The sequence below is a fragment of the Pagrus major genome, chromosome 24 (assembly GCF_040436345.1).
Source record: "Pagrus major chromosome 24, Pma_NU_1.0".
Lineage (NCBI taxonomy): Eukaryota > Metazoa > Chordata > Actinopteri > Spariformes > Sparidae > Pagrus > Pagrus major.
This window is the reverse complement of record NC_133238.1, coordinates 3,575,903-3,596,918: the sequence shown is the minus strand read 5'-3', so window position 1 is coordinate 3,596,918 and position 21,016 is coordinate 3,575,903. Positions and strand designations below refer to the sequence as shown.

The following is a 21,016-nucleotide window of genomic DNA, read 5'->3' as shown; positions in this document are numbered from 1 at the left end:
ACAGGAACAGGTTTGCACGTGCTCAAAGTTAAGACATGTTTTCAGCTATTAAACAGAAGCAGGAAGATACACATTCAATCAAAATACAGAAAGAAAAGAACTGCACCCACATTAAAGTAAATAAGTTATATATGCTCTGTGTGCGTTTGAGGCTGGAGGTTTATATCCAGAGGGCGTTCACAGCGACAGAAAGAATTTAGAAAATAATTACAATTTAAAACTATCTCAAAGTTAAAATGTACAGTTGCTATAGAGGAAACATGTGATTTGGGTATTGTCTTGTTTGGTTTGAAAGAGTAGGACATCACGCAGAAAACAGCACGTCACACATCGTTACAAACACACATCTAAAGAAGCAGAATACAGTGATAAAAAACATCTGAGAGTGGAAAATAACACAGAAAATAACTCATTACAAAAGTTTGACAGATGCTGACATCATCTTTGGTGAGCTTTTAATGGCGGTAAAAGTAACTGAAGAGTTCACACCAACAACACGAGCAGGGTCTGGGTTCACTGGACTTACTGCATATGGACTATTACTGTAGGACAGATTCACACTCTGACATGTTTGCATAAGGGTTGTTACTCTGATGTAGTGCAACAAGGCTCATGTTAGGCAAGATGTTTTAGGGTGAGTTCACACCTGACATGTTTGTTCAATCTATAAGTGTCACTTCAGACTCAACTCTTTTCATCAGGATGCCTCAAAGTTTCCCTTATGTTGGTGCCATCTAACGAGCAAATGACCCAAAACTGCAAGGATTAAAGGCAGCAGTGCCCAAACTTTTTCTCTTGGAGGATCAAACTTAAACCTAATGACCAAAAGCAAGCATCTATTGTGTTGTATTGTCAAGAGATGGCACTATACAGAAGCTAAAGGTCAAAGGTCCTATTTGTGAGAAAATGAGATTTTTCTCATTCCCAAGTCATCAAATACTGACGCTCTGGTTTTTAGGGCGGTTCGGCCGACTTCCCAATGCGTCAGTTTGTGATGAGTTGTGAATGAGACTCAAAAATCAGTTTTCGTACAAAAAGCACCTTTAAGAACAGGTGAAAATGGGTTTTTTTGCAAGGATAATTTGTCTAAGTTCCCTTAATTGACTGCCTTGATGCACAAATCGGCAGATTAGGAGATAAAACAATTAGGAATTCTACATAGGCCTATTTAAAGTAAAACTCTTGCCAAAATGCAACCTTGGCTTTTTTTGTGAATGTGTTTGAGTCAAACCTTCATGTAAAAGCATAATTACGCCGAAAAAATCACTTTTAAGATTCACAGTAGTTTCGTTTCCGGGTCAAACTCATTTTCAATGGTGTGCAGGGGCAATTTTACGGTAGCATTAAAATCGCTATTTTTAAAACACTAAGAAGACTCGACACAACATGAAACTTTGCTCGTAGCATCACCAGGGTCTCTACACATGAACACGAGCATTGAGAACATTGTTTGTGTACACAGAGTTTACTAAAAAGAAGGTTTTTGAACAACTCACGTTAGCAGTAGCAGTAGCTGTCCGTTTCTCCTCCATGTTACGCCGCACTCGGGGATCGACGCATCTCGACTGGCAGGACGGCTACTGCTACTGCTAACGTGAGTTGTTCAAAAACCTTCTTTTTAGTAAACTCTGTGTACACAAACAATGTTCTCAATGCTCATGTTCATGTGTAGAGACCCTGGTGATGCTACGAGCAAAGTTTCATGTTGTGTTGAGTCTTCTTAGTGTTTTAAAAATAGCGATTTTGATGCTACCGTAAAGTTGCCCCTGCACACCATTGAAAATGAGTTTGACCCGGAAACGAAACTACGGTGAATCTTAAAAGTGGCTTTTTCATCGTAATTATGCTTTTACATGAAGGTTTGACTCAAACACATTCACAAAAAAAAGCCTAGGTTGCATTTTGGCGAGAGTTTCACTTTAAGGAGCATTTTTTCTTCTGATAGAAACATCTGGTGGGTCAACTTTGGCCAGTCCTGGTTAAAAGGTATGAGGAGACAAATTTGGACATCTGTCAGTCTGCTGAACTGAACTAATGGACCACCACCATGGCTGAGTGCTGAGGTCTGGCTGTAATTCCTCTAATGGCCACTAGATGCTAGCTATTGAGGTGCGTAGTACTTGTATGGAACTTTAAAGCTGCTGTAGGAATTCATCCTTTATAATTTTGGTTGAAGTAACACATTTTGACCACTGCATTTCACAAACTAAATTTAATGGAAGGCTTACTTTTAAAGATCTATGTCTGTCTACAGTCTGTGAGCATCCACCCTTTGTATTTAAACTGGGCCAGTCTGAATCAAACAACCAATCAGGGTTGGCTAACATCTAACTAGGCTACAAACAAGGGTCATCTGGGTTCTACGTGTTTTTCGTGTCAAGAGCTATGGCAACTTGTGCTTTTCGATACATCCTCTGCCATGACGGCATACCAAGCAAAACAAGACGAAAGAAGGAAGATGAAGAAGAGCATTAAACGAGGATGAACATCAGGGAGACATTTCTGAGATGAAGAGAGCTGCGGCTTACAACAGGCTAGTGACACAGCTAGCTATCTCATTCTGTTTGCTAACATTATGCTCCTGTAGCAGTTAGGACAAACTCACTTTTGAGCGGCTAATCAACATCTTTTCAGTTAATCCATGAATCTGTCCATCCAGGTCAGTCTAAACCCTCAAGCGAAGCACTCACCCATCACTGTCAACACCTCTGTATTGTCACAGTGGAGATTTACTCACTGGCGACTGAATGCAGCTCACCTCAGCTGTGATAAACAGCACAATACTAACTTCCTGGTCAAAGGCTGCATGAAAAACTGCTGCAGAAACCATCATGATGTGATAACTGAGTTGTATAGAAGTGTCCTTGCTTCACAATTTATTTTTTCCGGTAGCCGATGGATTTTTGCCAGTTTCGTGTTACTCATCTATTACTATTTAATTAAAAATGTATGCTTGGGATGTCTTTCAAAAAAAAAAGAAGAAAAAACCCAGGAAATATTAATATTTGATAAACCCAGAAGTAGTAGTAGAAGTAGTTTATTAAAAATGGCCACTGTGCTGAAGGTTTTTATTAACTGATCATTAAAGTTCTTATGAATTCACCATCTGGATGAAAAATCTGCTTCATCATTAACAAGATTTTCAACCTGTTTCCCAACTTTGCCACTCAATTATCCAAAGATGACATCTTAAATTAAATGTCATGGCTATGTAACCTTTAAGGGTTAAATAATATCTTCCTTTTCACAATGAAAACTGAATCCATAAATAATAAAACAACCCTGAGCTCGAATCAGTGCCTTGCTACAGCCTGACTGTACTGCACCAGATCTCGTCTGACCAGTAGCATTTAGCATGTTGACTAACGTTAGCTCATTGTAAGGTAACAAAAACACAATGAATCTTAGTTTCAGCTGATTATAAACTAATAAGAAACATAATTTTGAAGATCTTATTCCATTTCTGCCCCTAAATCTCCCTAAATTCTACACACTGGACTTATCTTTGATTGACTGGTGTCTCAGCCTATGACAGTCAGCCGTGGTGGTCTCCTGGTTTCTTTTAGCAGTGCAGCCTTTAAAACGTCACTTCAGAAACATGCTCAACTCCTCTGGACTGATGCTCATTTGCAGTACAGAAACTATTTTGAACAAGAACAGCATAGGCAGGTCCAGTACACTTAGCTAGAATCTAATGGAATCAAACCTGTGTTGCCCTCCCCCTACCTCACAGGGCAGGACTGTGAGTCCATCAAACTTTGTTTGTGGAGAGAAAATACGTCAGAGGAAGCTGTCTTTGAAATGGAGGCTGGAGCAGCAGATGACTATCTTCTAATATCAGACTGAAGTCATTTTTCGACATCAGAGTGTGCATATTTTTAGCTTCAAATCAAAGAAAACGTCCCTGTGGCCATAAATGTGCAGTCAAAGAAGTGCAAGAGAGCAGATCAAAGACAGTTTTACAAACTGCAGGAGGACATTCTGGAGTTATCACAACACTGATAATCTGAGATCACAACACTGAACATGAGAACAAACCTTTTACTGTCCACTTCCTATGAATTTGGTATAATCACACATGCAAAATCAATATATCACTACTCTTATATAAACATTTGAACTAACAATGCTGTTTACAAGTTTCCATTCCCAAAGTCTGTTTTTACATTTGTCCTGTGTAGAAAGTTGCATAACTGACTGAATAATCATCTTTTAGTGAATGTGTAGTGCTGGCTGAGAGGAGCATGAGGCTAGAAAATGAAGGAGGAATGTTAAATCCACGGGTCTGACATCCTCGGTCTTCCCACTAACACAGTCCAGTCCATGACAATCCAAAGGGAAAGGATTCCTCCACTGAAACACTTTCATAAAGTGAAGTCTGACATGTTTTCTGTCAAAGAACACCTGCAGCAGCAGCAGTCCAGCACTAGCTCAGGTGGTAAGTGCAAACTGGTCCTGCTCTATGGGTTTCTTCACCCAGGCACCCAGTCCGGCCTTGTGGAAGGCTCTAAAGAGCGTCTGCTTGGAGCTGTGGTACTCCACTGCCGCCTGCTTAGCCTCGTGGTAGCTGCTGGGCCTCACTGTTCTGATCCGCAGGGTGGAGGAGAGCTGCAGGGACACGGACACAAGAATGACATGGTGAAACAAAATGTTGATCTGTGTTCCACCCTCAAATGTCTTGTTTTGCCCCGTTTAAGAAGCTGAACTATAAAATGATCCTTCCTTAACCTGTAGAGAGTATATCTCTGCAGCTGCAAGGTCTGTCTGAAAAATAATAAAGGTAACACGTAGTGGTGTAAGCATCAGTACAGATCTCACTGGGTCTGCGTAAAATGAAAATAAAATATTTAATTTCCGCCTAACAAAATGTTGCTATGTTGCTACATGAGTAGCATGCCCTTTTATGGCGTGTTGTGTAATAAGACACCCTACCCCCCACACAGGGGGCGCTAATGATTGTAAATAGGAATAAATGTGTCGATCAATGTTTTCCTTCATTTTAATCACGGCACATGCAATAAACTGCGATAACCTCAATTTGTTTTTCTTTAATCAGACCTGCTAAATTTCAGGCACGCCGGTGCAATCACTTAAAATCTTTAGTCACAACTGACAGATTTTTGGTGTGTGTGAAGCAAAACAGTGAAGCCCTGGAGCCCTAGACTCCCTGAAAACAGTTTATTGATAATCAAAATAGTTAGTGATTGATTTAAAAGTCAACAGCAAATCGATTAATTGACTACTCGTTGCAGCCTAATTTGACTTTTTTAAGCTGTTTTGAATCGTGATGGGCAGTTGTAGGCTTATTTACTGAAGGCGTGACTGTCGAGCTAAATTTCCTTTTCAAGGCTTTATCGGGACAAGAAGAACTTCATTTAAAACCTGTGTTATCTTCCCTGGAATGAAATGTTCTTAATTATTACTCTAAAACATCTAATCATTAACATCACATTCGTTCAGTGTTATACCTTGCAGTGCAGGCGCATCCAGCGGCTGTAGAGAGCGTGTTTGCAGAGCCTCGAGGGTCGACCCAGGTCGTCTTTCCCCGTGGTGGCGTTGATCACCTCCAGGCCTTGGTCACCCACCGTCCAGTTCACACTGAAGTTGGGGGCTTTTCCGGGCTGACGAGCCTCTGCGTTGCTTATTCCTGTAGAACATGAAAACATGGAGACTCAAATATAAATATCAAACAGAGTATTAAAAAAGCTAAACCCTTGAATGAGATTTTGCTTCACTTTTATACTGTTTATAGATCAAATAGAAAATGTAGACTAAAAATAGAGATTGCATTGAAGGACACTGGGACAACAAATTTGAGTCCCAATCTCTTAAAATGCTTCTCTCCTGGTTTAGTAATGATGGTGAAAAAAACACGTTTCATATCCAGTTTGGTGATTCATTTAATAACATTAAAAAACATGTGAATTTTGCTGACAGGACACCATGATCTCTACAACTTTCACTGTAAGAACCCTGCTTTTCATACTCATGGAGGGCCCTACAGAAACCCTGGTGTACTCGAAAATGTCACATCTGTGCTGTCAGAGTCGCAAACAGGTGACAGATCAGTGGAAGTCAGTCACTTGTAAAAGAGCAGTGTGTTTCTCACCGCTGAGCAGTGGTCTGTTCAAGCTGAAGGACGGTGGCAGGTCCTCGATCTCAGTAATCCTCTGGTACATGGCTCTGGAGAGGTGGTCAGCGTGGTACAGGCTGCCCAGGATGATGCTGGAGAAGTAGATGGGCTCAGTGAAGTAGCTCATCAGACAGCCCTGGAATCCAACCACGTTCCACCTGAAGAAGGACAGAACAGATCTGCTTCAATCAGGCAAAGAAACATCTTATTTGTCAACAAGTGTATGACTTCGGGTCCTCTAGTCCTCTTTTTGTAAAGCAGAGATGAAGAAACAAACACTTTAGTTTTCCACTAATTCTCCTGAAAATACAAATGTGCTCCGGCTCAGAGGAGTCCTGAGCTGTTAGTGGCCTCCTGGAGTTTCATCAAAGAGTCTAATCAAAGCTCCAATAGCCTAATGACACCTGAGAGCTGCAGCTGACAGACAGAAATGGAGTGATTGCAGTGTGACACTGAGATAATTCACCCTCTTTACACATGCACATAATCATCAGGGCTCCTGCTGGTCGGCTCAGAAACACCCTTCAGCACGTCGAGAGGGTCTGCAGGGATGAGTTTAATATTTTGACAACTAGAGTGTGTGCTACAGCTAGATTATAGCTATGTTGATTCATTTACTCAGACTATATCCGATATATTCATTGTATGTTTCTCCTTTACTCATATATTTTAAAGGTGTATGGGGTGAATGTATGGAAAACATACTCTTAGGTCATAAAGAGTGGCTGCAAAAGCAATGAGTGGTTCAATACACAGCCTGTAGACAGAGGTTTGTATCATGCTGCCTTTTAACAACTCTGTAGTTTCTGACTGTACAAACCGGTGATTTAACTAACATTAACATTAACAATGTGTGTGAAGAGGCAGTGAAACAAACCTGGCAATCTTGTCACTGCAGGACATGGTGAGCAGCCTCTCCCCCTGAAGAACCCCGTCCCATGTCTGGATGGTGTTACTGGAGCGGACTGGGATGGTTCCCTCACCAGACTCGATCTTAGTGCGGAGCTGCCCGCGGGCCTTTCTGTTCGGGTGTCTGTCTCCCTGATCTGAGACAGGAAGGAACACAAGCACAGACACTCTAAGGATCTTACAGTCAAATATGCATTCTAATGCAAAAAAACCCTCTTTCTAATCTCAGTCAAATCTTCATCAGGTCATACTGAACATGAACAGTATGTCTTTATCTTTATCTGCTCACCCTCCACTCCAGCCTCATGAGGAGAGAAGATGCGGGCGTCTCCACAGGGGGAGGTGCTGATGTACAGGTGGAACTGGACGTTTTCCTTCAGTCTGAAGCCTTGTCTGTTGTCACATCTGGTGAAGATGGATCTGTGGTGGTCCTCTTCGTGGTTACTGGGGACACAAATGTGAAATCAAGACAACACATTTTAATTCTACAGGTGTTTAACTTGATATGTTTGATGTTTAAGGACCTGTAGCTAACCTTGTAAACTACAGGAAAGACACAGGGTGCATGTTAAAAGGAGATTATAAAACAAACTTGCACAGCCATCGGCTCTGTGCTTCACTGTGACTCACCTGAGGAAATGCTCCAGCTGGCAATACAGGTACCTGATGAGCGACCGCCGAGCCACAATCTCAGCGTGGCAGTCGTTGAGGGCCAAGCCTCTGTCGCTCATGTATTCACCATTGATGCACTTTGTCCCTGTAGACACACAGATGACCTCAGCCTCCTTCACATCAGTACCTGAACAAGAAGGGACACAATTTACATCGATCAGCCACAACATTAAAATCATGTGAATAAAGTTAATAACACTAAGGACAATGCACCCTACCACACCGCAAAAAACTGCTGAGGAATGACCTGAACACAACAAAGAGCTCAAGGCGTCAATCCGGCCTCTAATTTCTCCACATCCCAATCTGATTGAGTATCCGTGGAAGGCTCTAGAACAAGTCCGGTCCATGGAGGCTGCACAGTGGATCGGACTTGACTTGATGCATGGACACAGGACCTCTTGTGGGCGTTGGTCGTGGATTCGTTCTTGTTTGTGTGGCTTCATTATTGTCAGTTATTTCTCTTTCTAGCCTGAATCTTTCATTCATGGAGGTTTTATGTTTCTTAAACCTTGTCAAGGCCTTCAAAACTTATTTTTATTGTCTTTATTACTATATCAACAGAATGTGAACAACCGTTCTGACATTATGACATCTTTGTCTTGTGTTACAAAGATATCTACTGTAGTTATCATGCTAACCAACTAGCACCTACCTGTTCCAGTCCAAAGCTCCTGTACTATGGGTGTATACACCACACCTCACTTGGTGCCGGACTGCTAGCTGCACAGCTAACTGCGGTTCACTATAGTTGCCATTAGCTGCTCAGCTTAGTTAGCAGTTCCTGTGGTGATATGCTGCCCTCCCTTTGTTTGACTATGAATTTGACAGGTGGTCAATTCTTACATATTAATCCATACCCAAATTTTACCCCCTTGGATTATTGGATACACATCATGTTTCATGTTTTAGACTTTTTTCAGAAATCAAAGGAACTCACTGAGAACCAAAAGTTAATGGAGCAGAAGCTAACCTGGACATGGGGCACAACACTATGCTCTCTAACTGGAAATCTATTTAAAAAAAAAAAAGTTATTTGATACACAGCGTTTCTTTGAAAATATGTAGAAAAAGATGCATTTTTTGAGCATTAGTCTGTTTTAAGTGAGAGACTGTTTCACTCTAAACACTGAGGCTAAAACTGAAGTGGAGACTGACAGAATGTGTTTATAGTCTCTACAGATGTGTTAGAAAAGCTGGGGTCAGAGTCATGGTTAGCTTTAATAGTTTACATAAAAATAGTCGAAGAATAAAAGCTTGGAGCTGACTCGGGTCCCTGCTGAAACATGAAAAACATCTTTAATCACTTGACTCTATGTAAATGCTGATCTGCAGTGTCCCAGCATCCACTCCCGCTGATATTCAGTGCTGCAGCTTCAAACACTGACACACTAAGAGCTTCTAAAATCCTCTTGGATGATGGTTAAAAGTCTACTGAAGCAGCTGACTGAAAGAAATAAATTACCTGTTGTCATGACGACACCTGCCAATACTTTCCGCCGAGCGTGTGGAGACGTGAAGTTGTCCGTCAGTTCACTGAACTTGTCGACGACCAGACGAGAGACGGCATCTGCCAGGACCTGAGGGGAAAAGAAAAGGAAGAAATATGAAAAAAGAATAATAAAGATGAAGCTTAATGCAGGAATGACATAAAATACAGTCTTTGAACAAAATGTGGGCCACTTTAACTCTCTCATTTGATCTGATGTACAAGATTTCTTAAACAGCAGAAGGCAACAAAGCCAAAGTGATGAAAAGAAGTGAAAGCTCTTCTTATCTGCACTCAAACTGTTACTGAATATCTCAATTAGGAATGCTGCACTGGTGTGAATGACAGGCAGGGATCTTAGCAGCTTAAAACAGTCAAATCCTTTGCTTCACTGACTGTTATGTGAGTGAAGAGTGCCTTGGAAAGGCTGGTATAATGAACAGCAGTGTTTGAATAGCACTCAGAGGGTGATTATAATTAAGATAGCAGCTTTGTTATCGCTGTGCAGGGATTACAGACAGGGATTAGTTTATGTGTAAATAGATTTCCAGTGTATTGAACTTGTCTCTCCTGAAGTCGTCTCCATCTTCAATCAGACTTTGTCAGGCTGGTCATGAGCGGTGACACTTGTAGATGAGTCTTTAGTTAGATGAGATCTAAACAACGAAGTGTTGACGGTGTACAACAAAACAGGCCGCTGCCTCTCTTACTACAGCTTTTGTTAAAAAACTGATCTCAACATGTGACAATTCTCAAGCTTTTCTCTTGTAATGCTGATTTTGGAATGGCTCACTTTTGCTCTGCTGTTATCACATGCTATAATTGTATAGCTTGGTCCGTGGCCTTAGCTTCAAACTACTACCCGTTTTCAACCTAAGCGAGTACTGGTCCGGAGCTGGTTCAACCTGTGAACCACTGTTCCACTGTACAGTCACATTATTCAGTCACTGTATACATGTCCAGTTTCCCAGCATTGCTGGGAACAACTATGATGGACTACATCGTGTTGCTCCTGTCTCTGTATGCCTATATTGGCATCCCATCTATTGATTATTTTGTTACAGATGCTTTTTTGATAACATACTTACTTTTTCAGAATATATCCAATGTTTTCATTTTGTTTTATAATGTAAAAAATGTTATCCTCAGGTTCATGATAACTGAACCACCTGAGGGAGAACTACATGACACTGTCAACTGTTCCCTGCTCGTTTAAACATGCCGTTGGCTAGTGGTCCCCGGTAAATAATTTTAGTAATATTACATCAAAGTTGCATTAAGCTTTCCTCCAAAAGGGGAAAGAAAGCAAGCAAAGATTATCAGACGATGTCACAACAAGAGTTCTACAATATATCCTGTCAAGGAGTGTTACAGTAGGTGCAGACTGGTGTCAGTCTAAGTGAGCTAACGTTAACACTACTCCCATCAACAAAAGCAGCTGTCTATAGTTATAATGTTAACTTTAACTTCAACTGTCTGTAAAAGGAACACATTTTATTTATTTTTTTATTTACCTTTCGTGGCCTCTGGATTTGTGAGATTGTGTGATAATGTTATCTGGTATTCCTTTCTTGCCCATATGGCTGGACACACCAAATAAGCATCCTTTGATGAACTACTGACAGTTACGTGCATTGTAAAGGTGTGATAACCAGTAATGGAAGCGACTGTCTGTTTGAAAACACCCATGGCAGCTAGCTGCTAGGTTTACGTAGCTGCTATAGCATCAGTTCTATCAGAACTGGAGAGTTTATTTAATTGAAAGAAGAGCAAAGAAGGACACTGAAGACTTTTCTCCGTGGAAAACATGTTTTTGTGCTTCTTTCTACAAGCCTTGGTAAGAATTTGATTTACCAACTAGCTCCACTGGTAATAGTGCTCTCCTACTGCTGATCTGATTGGCTGAAGTCAGCTAGTTAACTGATAGGAAAATGATTTGTCCAATCACATGCTAACTATTTTATGAAAGCGCCTGCCCTTTTCCAAACGGCAGTGCCATTTGGTTCTGTGTCACAAACTATCAGGCGTTCAGGGTAAGCTAATGTTAGCACTACTCCCATCAACAAAAGCACCAACTGTGGCTACCAGAGCCAGTTATGATGTTAACAATAACTTCAACTGTTGATCACATTTTGTATTTTTGTACCCAACAACCTCTTTTCATGCTAGCACACTAGAAAACTCACACTCAAATAAAGGTGGCAACAAACTGATACCAAATGGGACACTTGGCCTGAGGGAACATAGCAAGCACTTCTGACTTTTCTGACTCTTCAAGACCTGCTGGAACTGACAGAAAGACTTAAATGTGTGCGTGGACAGAGGATGACAGAGGATATCATGACAAAACCATTTTAAATAGGATGCCTCAATAAAAGGCAATACAGTTCCAATAGAGGTACTGGGAACTTATAAATGAAGTGATCTTGTTGTACCTGAATTCACATACATTTAGTTCCCTACTTTATTTCCTCTGCAAACTTACAATTTGTGCAACATTGGAGATGGAAACATACTCTAAGTCCAATCACTACCTCTCTGACTCCTGTGGTTCAGTAATGTGACCACTGAGACATCCACATGAACATCTCTGTTCTCCTTCTCACAGAAAAACAGATGGAACAAGAAAATAATGGACCATTACCTCATTCACCTCACTGTATGCTTACCTGTGGCAGGTGAAGCTGCAGTCCTTCTCTGGGTATAGGCTGTCTTGATGGAGCCTGATCCAGCTGCATGTTAAACAGAGCAGATAGAGCAGCCTGGGCAGCCCGGGCCTTGGCCAGCTTCTTGTTCCGCCCAGAACCCTGGAAGTTCTGAGCATCTACCGTCACTGACATGACAAAGTTCTTGGCATGACTCTCCCCGCTCTCTGACACAAAGTCATACTTGAGGCCCGGCCGTAACTCGTTGAGGATCATGACAGGATTCTTGCTGCTTGTAGGGGAGATGAAAGTGGAGGGGGCAGGAGGTAAGGGGGCCTGGACCAGGTTTGGAACAGGGGAGGGTAGCAACGGGTACTCTATTCCCAATGAACTGAAGGAACCATTACTGTTGGATCCGAGGTAAAAGGCGTCATCTACAGGAGTGGCTGTCTCAAAAGCATTAAAAAGCATGTCTGGAAAGTCTGCCTGGTCTGAGGTGAAGTCGGTATGAACAGACAAAGTCCGGCCCATGGCCATGTGGGCTTCAGATGCATTGGGGAACTGGACGAAGGAGCGCAGCGCCTTCTCTGCTGCGTTCAGTTTAGCTTTCTTCTTGGTCGGACCCGAACCCTCGAAGAGCTGCCCATTGACCTCCACAGTCATCACAAAGACGGGCGCATGGACTGGCCCCGTCTGAGAGAGCAGTTTGTACTGCAGCCCTGGCTTGATCTCATTCAGCTGCATCAGGGCATTCTTGGGCAGAATGGGCCCGGGGACTTTCTTACGCTTCTTGGGCCTGTACTTGGAATGTGTATGCCCATTATTGCCCTCCTCTAAGGGACGTTTCCTCCCACCCCCAGCACTCCCATTGGGGAGTTGAGCAGCTTCAGCTGCGACCCCCTCTTTGGAGAAGAGGTTGTCCAAGTTCCGATTTTCCTTAACATCTGTGCTGCATGAACCTGCGGTGCCCAGAAAGAGTAACTTACAATGCCTTCGTTGCAGGATCTTGTAAATGTAAAATTTAGAGATTCCTTTACCTCTCTTTGCAACTGAACAAGTGATGTGTGTTCCTTAATCATACTTATGTGGTGACATAAGTCATAAGTGTATTCTAAACACATTCATTTATAACCACAAAAATGTAAAACACAGTCAGGACCAAAATTTAGATGCAATAAATACTGTCAACATTTAATACATTTATTACTGAACTAACCAAAGTAAAGCATGACATTAACATAAAAAGTAAAACATTAATTTCAGATTTGTTTCAGAACTTAAATTTTACAAATTAAAGGACACATTGTAAATACATCATGTAATTATTTTTTAATTTATGTTTCTGGATGATGGTCTGTGTTTTGGGAACACATATCACCAGGCCCTGTTAACAAAGCAGATGGAACTTAATGTAAATTTCCATTTATAACATCCTCCAGCAAAAGCTCGATAGGTTACTCCTTTCGGTGCTCAGGACAGAAAACAATCCTATAAAATGCAGGTTGAGAGGGGTCGTGAGGAAAGATGGGGTGCAAACAAGGATGTCAACTTTTCCCAAAATTATTCTGAGCCTGAAGGAAAACACCAGAGAAATTATATCAATGTTTAGCATTGGTCTCATTAAATATGGCCACTTCAGACAGAAAACCAGCAGCTACTGTATATTACCATAAATGTGGGTATGAACACAAAATAGTACCTCATATTAATATGTACAGAAACATTAAAACAACCCGGCACTGTAGTGGTTTTCAACATGTAATCTTACACAAATATGTGCCAGCTGTAGGGATGGTTCTGATTACCGGTTCAACTTTGAATCTGGTTCCAAATTGGTAAAATAACATCTAAGCGCTGTGGTCAACGCATCCCTTATGGAATCTTTCATTCACAATAAATCATATTTACGCCATTTGTCCTCTGATGTCATGGTCAGGGTGGGAAGTTCAAATGCTAGGATAACATTATGCTGCTGTGTGGCAGGATGCAATCTGAAAAATTGGGATCATTTCACTACTTCCCAATTGATCAACAAACTGAAAAGATGATGGATAGTGAAGATCAGGAGGGACATTGGGATATTAGCATTCAAACACTTCCAAGCTAACATTACTGTTAGAGCACATCCAGTGTGTTTCCCTTCCAAGATTGAATAACTGTGTCCATGTGCATTCTTATTTTAGAGTTAAGTGAAGCATTTCCTACTGTGTCATGTAAGATAGAAAGTGGCTGAATGCTAACGTTAGCCATTGTCTAACTGAAGCTAATTGGTTGTCTTTTCAGTTGCTGATCAATCTGAAGGCAGTGAAATGATAATGAAACGAAAGGCATAAAATAACTTTTAATAACAACGCACACCATGGACACATTTATTTAAGGCTGGGAGTGATGAAGCAATGGATGTAATCAAACGGTGATGTTAGCTAGGAAGTGGTTTAAAGCTAATATTAGCTCATGAGTTACCAAATATGTTGTTTTACCTGGAAATATGGCCAGATAGCCCTCCAGATTTTCACTTTCCACCATTTTTTCAGTTGCAGATCTGTGAAACTTTTTCATATTCCCTACATTTATATGACTTGCAACCGGGAGCACAGCAGTACAACATTTGAGCTACCCACGCTGAATGTCATGTTAGAGGAAGATGGCCACCGTATGAGAAACAAATGCTGCTTTCCCTTGCAGCAAAAGGAAATTGGTCAGGACAGGGTTAATGATTGTGGGTGCAGTGACATAATATGTGGTGAAAGCTCTACACCCTTTGAACTCAGTTTTAATCTCTGTGGTTCACGTATATTGAGTGAAATAAAATAAGAATAATACGATTTCAGACCAAACAAATAAGCTAAAAAGATTCGATAAGGGATTCGGAAGTGGATTCTCTTCAGATAAGACGTAGTAGAACCCTATCCCACTATCTGTATAAGCCAAGTTTAGCTCTATACATTCAAAAATTAATCGTGAGTCATTTTCTCCACAACAGAAGTGTACAGTGCCTGAAAAGAGGTGAGTGTGGCACTGAGTCACAGCCAGTTGACAACTGTAGGCAAAGTAAATAACAAGCATGCAAAAGGGGGAATGGAAATCAAACATGGAAACACAATAGCAGATAATGCCCTGAGCAACAAGAGGGGGGCAGTGATTATAGGTCTGTGGGGGAAGAGGGAACATATTGTTATTGTCACTCCAGTGAAACAGCCAGCACTGCAGCTCAGCAAGCAGAAACAGAAACTCATTAGATTGGGGGAGACATGTATACATTGGGCTTGTCAAACTGCAAGGTCAACTGTCCAGTGGTCTAAATGTTACCTGGCAACTTATATTTGATTCCTTTGACTTACTGTTCATTATTTAACAAAAAGCCCTTGAACAACCTTGACCACTTCCATCATCAGCCCACGACCAACACTGACTACACTGTCAGGCGTAATCCACATGCTGTCCCCACTGGTTTCTCTTTGGCTTACCCAGGACAGGGACAGGATTACTGCTGTCTGAACACAAATAAAAAGTGTTTAAAGAGGCCACATCAGTTAGCGTTGGGGCGAAGCATCAGCAGGCCGGATCACAATGCAAAATTGGCTATCTGGTCCACGTCTTCAAGCACACTGACTCCTTTCAGTCAACCTGATTTGCTCGCTCTTGAAAATGTCGTCTCAGCCTGATGCTTGATCGTATCATGGTGTCAGACAAAAGTAAAGCTTTGTGTTAACGTAATTTGCTTTGCCTTTCATATTAACTTCACTTAGAAAGTGATAAATCAATCTTTACCATAAAATCCTATTGAGGCTTATCATTGTTAAGATGGTTTAAGGGCTGAAACAGGCCAACGTTCCAAATCTAGGGGGGCTTCATGGAGCTTTTTTGTTGGGAGCAAGAGGACAAGCTCAGAATTTGCCATCAAATGGACTGAAATCTCACAGTAGATACACCCTGACCCTGGGTTTAAGCTTTGATCCTGCCTCCTGAGCTGGCAAAAACTAATTGAATAGTACATTTTCAAGGACAGTCTGAGAGGTGCACCAGCCATCACAACCCAGAGATAACCAAAGATCCAGCATCATTCTCAGGGATTGAAAAAGTTAATAAAAAATATTTATATCTGGAGCTGAAAGAGACTGAGGCAAGTTTTATAAATGCAACAGATATGGATATCTTGTTTAGACTTGAAATGGAAAGTTGACTCACTCATGCTTTCTACCTCCTCCCCCTCGATGGTGAGCTGCCTCTGTTGGTTTCGAAGTAGCCGAGCTCCCACTCGACCTGGAGGAAACACACAAAGTTGACAAAGCAAATGGATATTATCATTATTATTATTATTATTATTATTATTATTGTTATTATTATAGGATGAATGTTAAAGAAATCAATAAAGCAAACAATAAATACATAGAGAGGAAGTTGCAGTGGTGGAGGAACAGCACTGGCATGAGTTTCTCAGCAAAATAAAGTATCAGGTAAAGTTATAATAGCTGAGCTGTACACCTGCATGGATATTACTGGATGTTGCTAATCAGCTGCTGGTCGAGTCAAGTGTGACTTACTGTCTGTGATCTGCTTTACCAACACTATGTTTCATTTTGTTTGGTTTGTTTCTTTCTTTTTTTTTTGCATTTCCTAATCCATTTACTGGATGGATTACCATTCATGGGGCCCAGATAATGAATCTTTATGACTTTGGTGATTGTCCTTGTAATGCTTATCAGCTGTATATCTAAAACTTAAAAACTGAAAATGTTATTTAATAATATACTGACAATAATATATTTTCATTTCTGTTCATTCCAAGATTACCTGAGAGCCACTGAGTCAACCGCTACATTGGTTACATTTTTTTCCCATCAAATCAATGTTTAAATTTCTCCCCATAATCCCCATCCGGCTCACCTACACTTTGTTAAGTACTAATTAGCATGCAAACACACTATAAACTAACATACAGTACATGTTATACCTGATGAAGGTCCTATTTGTAAGAAAAGTTGATTTTTGAGTCTCATTCCCAACTCGTCAAATAATGATTGGGATTGAAGGTCGGGTTGGTTGCCATCTTAAAGCGTCATTTTTTTAAAGTGGAATACTAAATCACTGAAGAACTGAAGTTCATCTTGTTTTGACTGCGTAATCGAAATGTAAAAAAGTAGTATAGCTTTGCTTATTCTGATGAACACACAAGATGCAGAGGTCAACATTTCTGATTTCCTTTCGTGTTTGTTGCTTATTAGCAAACATCAGCATGCTAACGAACTTAACCAAAATGGTGAGCACTGCTAAACAACAGTGTTTTAGCTTTGTCATTATGAGCTGGTAAGCATACTGACATTAGCATTTAGCTCAAAGCTCAACTGTGTCTAAGTACAGCTCACAGAGCGTATAGCGTCTTGTTACAGGAACACTTTTCTTGTTCCCCATCACTGTTTCATACTTTAAACTGATCTTTTAAAAGATGTTTGTCATTGTTAAGCTCTTCATAACTTAGTTTGGAATAGCGATAAAATAATGAAAAACATCAACATTCACTGCTAACCACAAACAGTAAGTGGCAGCAGGTGAGACAGAGATCCTGATGAAAACATTAACATTCAGCAGACAGCACCCATAAAGCCTGAGCAGCCTCTTGAGACTGACACATTTGACTAACCTTCGTTTTCAAACAGCTCTATATTAATTCCAAATTACATGCTGAACCTTTGAAAATGAAACTTTTTCAAGCATTTCCACTTTATTTGATTTCACATAGTTTAGGAAATGAGAGATAAAAACACGAAGCATCATCACAGTCAAGCTGATGGGCCAAATCTGAAGGTAGAAAAGGTTCCAAGTATTGTATGAAAGTGTGTCCACACAGAATTTGTGTTTCCAAAGCTGTATGAGCTGTGCAGTAAAATACAATGTAAGTGAGGCCTTATGGACACAATGTCTTCTGCTGGCAGAGACAAAAAATCAAGCCTGACCCTACCCGAACCTGTGCACGTTGTGTCCGAGCCCGGCCCGGCCCGACACATTAACTGTAATTATGAGCCCGAGCCCGATTTAAAACCGACAATTTTTTAATATGTGGTGTAACAGTCAGAGTTATTCAAAGTAGTGCCACTAGGTGGCGCCTCCTTTTGTTTAGTGGGTAATGTAACCTGTACAATGAAGAAGAGCAGGTGTACTTCCGCTCCCCATGAGAAAGGATACTGCCGACAGAGCGAAGACTCCCCATTTTATTTTGTCTTTATTTTGTAAAGTGTTGGTGCAAGAACCTCGGCCTGTGTTCGTTTGCATGTATGCCTGTAACATCTAGTGCCGTAGAGACCTGGCATGGTGTGGTCAGTATTATGAATAAAAGTGCCGTGCAGAAACCCCCACATGTTGCTTGCCGTCTCTTGAGTAACTGGAGACACCCGCACTAAAGTGGACCATCACCTTCCCCTTCACCAGCCCACGTTACAGTGGGCTGTTATAACTGACGCTCTCAACTACAATTCCAAGGTGTTTGAACTACAGAAATCTGTTTAGAATTATCTTAATGAATAATGCAACAAGGACGAAGCATGTAAACTGCGTTGTTTGTTTATTCAGAATGGAATGGATCGCAAATGAATAAAGTAATGATTAAAAAAAAAAAAAAAACACAAATGCTTGATCAAGGGCCCAGCCCGGCCCGGCCTGAGGATAGTGGCGGGAAATATCAATGGGTCGGGTCAAGTTCGGGCTCGGGCAGAGAATCTAAACTCTAGGCTGGGGTGGGTGTTGTCTGTGGTATTACTGGCTATTACTGTACATTTGCTGCCATAAAATTAGATTATTTTAATACATATTGTAAAATATATTGTATTCTACAAACACTGCATACTGTATGTTTGCGCTCACTTGGTTTTAATTTCTCTTATGCGCATTCCTGCACAGTGCCAATCATTCACACACTGTAAAAGATCCAATATCTCTCCATAAAATCATTAGACTAACACTATTCCTACTTTTGGTAAGATCAAGCAGATACGAAATAAACACAAAGAGGATTTTTTTTTTTTTTTGTAAACAGGCCAAAGAAAGTTCCTTGCCAAGTTGAGAAAGCAGAAACCAGATTTGATGGAAAGACTTCCTTGCTTGATATTTGGCTTTATTAGATCCATTTAAATGGCACAAAAAAGAACAATCACATTCTTTATTCCATTATAGTCAATGTAGTGGATTTCTTCCCTTAACACCTCCTCTGCTCAAATGTCACAACTCATCACCTAGCTTATTCCCCCCTTCAGCCAGCCCCCTCCACCTCCACCCTGCCCTAAGCTACTCCTGTCAGACAGATGTACTCGTCTCTCAGGCTGATAAGAGACACTGAGCTGCCATTATTTCCTGCAGTATAATCAGGAAACTGTCACTCAGTGAGCCATCCCTGGACATGAATAAACAAACCGAGGCCGCAAGAAATGACTTGATAATTATCGTTGATTTACACAGATGGTGGTGGGCAGGTTTCACTCCTCTGGACAGCTGTGGTGCTCTAGGATTTTGTGATTTTAACTGGCTAAAAAGAGTCAGAGACTCCAACCCTAAAACCAACCCTGACTTCACATATTTGGTAAATGTGACAGGCTATATCACTGATGTTACCACTTCCTCTGAACAGAAACTCTTAGTTCTGCTGTGTGTTTAGCTCGGTTAGCTGTTAGCTCTGTTAGCCAAACACACTGCAGCACTCTGCTGCCCACCAACAGCTATCAGCTAATGGCTAACAAGTACTCCACCTGCTGACTTCAATACAGACTATTGTTTACAATGTAGCTTCAGGGAGAAATCAGGGTGTGTCCCCCATCATCCTTTTGGATTTTAACCCTTTATATTCATCATAGGTCAGCCAGTGATTGTTCTGACACGGTGCTGTGGTGAAAGAGATAACTGTGGTAAAAAACACTTTTACACTGCAAGTCTCAAGACCTGTCGAACTGGCTGGGGAAGCTCAATCAATCCTTAGAAGCCAAAAGAATTGTTATTGTAATAGGGATCGCACAGCGAAACAATTAGTTTTGAACACATTGCCAAAATTAACTCCTGACACCATGTAAAAACATTTCAGTCTTTTCTCCTAGACTCTTACTGACTGACCTATGATGAGATTAACAGTATGACAAATGCAATGTTCAATAATAATGCTATAATACGAAACCAAAATATAGCTTGAATACAGAGTGATCTGGGGAATATGTCAAGTTTTGCCATTTTAATTGAAGTGAATATGTTTTTTTATTAACAGGATTATGTCATAGGTACATTCCTGCCAATGTACCAAATATGATGTGCCATCCATTAATGTGGCTGTGTAGCTAAGTTTGTTTCATGTGTGTGACAAGTGGATAAAAGTAGATGGGAAATGCACCTTTGTGTGCTCTGGTAAACAAGTAAATAATATAGTATATTACAGAGGATTTCAGCAGCTTCACGGCTCATGGCTGCAGACATGTTGAGAAGTGAGAGTGAAGATGAATCCACTTTTTAATCCCAAAGGTTTAAAAAACAAACTCTCTCGAACTCAGGCTCTGCCCACAGCTGTCTCCTCCAGAACTCAGCAGCCTCTGCAGCTGTCTGCTAGTTAACAGAGTTGCTCGTTAATCCAAAATATCAGCATCTGTCCCTCCACTCTGGTCTGTTCGTTAAATTAAAATTATTTCAGTGAGTGAGTCATATACAAATTCACCAACCTTAACGTTGTCATGAAGTCTCAGTTTCACCCATTCTGCCACAACCAAATTGTTTGAGTTGGTTAAACTCAACACATTAGCTCGTTAACTTTTTCAGTGTTTCATGGTGAAGAAACTTTGCACTATTTATGTCTGCAATATGTTGTCAGAGTTAAGCCTATTTCATGAAATTCTGTGATGTTACGCCGTGTTTTGTCTCTGTTGGAAATCCATTCATAGAAGTTGTTGGTTCACAATGTTTGCTATACTCTGCTACAAGTGTGAAGACCTCAATTAGAGCCAATGAAATGGCTAATCAGCTTTCCTCTGGAAGAAGAACAGAGTGAAACTCCAAGCCAATGGGATTGACAGGAAAGGCTTCATACTTGGTCTGTATAATCACTCCTCTGTTGGCAGATATGGCCTCCTGCCCTGCTGCCACTCGGCTGTGTGGCTCCAAACATTAAAAATGACAATGTTATCAGGCTTCTCTGGCGCTATT

General features: G+C 40.9%; 1 protein-coding gene across 1 annotated transcript in view; it reads right to left on the bottom strand.

Moving 5' to 3' along the window:
• Nucleotides 1-4,431: 4,431 nt before the first annotated feature.
• Nucleotides 4,432-21,016, bottom strand: part of LOC140992432 (double-stranded RNA-specific editase 1-like) — a 50,569-nt gene continuing 33,984 nt past the window's right edge. Inside the window, exons 3-11 of the mRNA XM_073462731.1 lie at nucleotides 16,037-16,111; nucleotides 11,873-12,807; nucleotides 9,180-9,294; nucleotides 7,673-7,841; nucleotides 7,332-7,486; nucleotides 7,011-7,179; nucleotides 6,110-6,291; nucleotides 5,469-5,647; nucleotides 4,432-4,608 (exon numbers count right to left, since the gene is read on the bottom strand). Of these exons, the coding sequence (XP_073318832.1) occupies nucleotides 4,432-4,608; nucleotides 5,469-5,647; nucleotides 6,110-6,291; nucleotides 7,011-7,179; nucleotides 7,332-7,486; nucleotides 7,673-7,841; nucleotides 9,180-9,294; nucleotides 11,873-12,807; nucleotides 16,037-16,111 (2,156 nt within the window). The remainder of the gene's footprint in view (nucleotides 4,609-5,468; nucleotides 5,648-6,109; nucleotides 6,292-7,010; nucleotides 7,180-7,331; nucleotides 7,487-7,672; nucleotides 7,842-9,179; nucleotides 9,295-11,872; nucleotides 12,808-16,036; nucleotides 16,112-21,016) is intronic.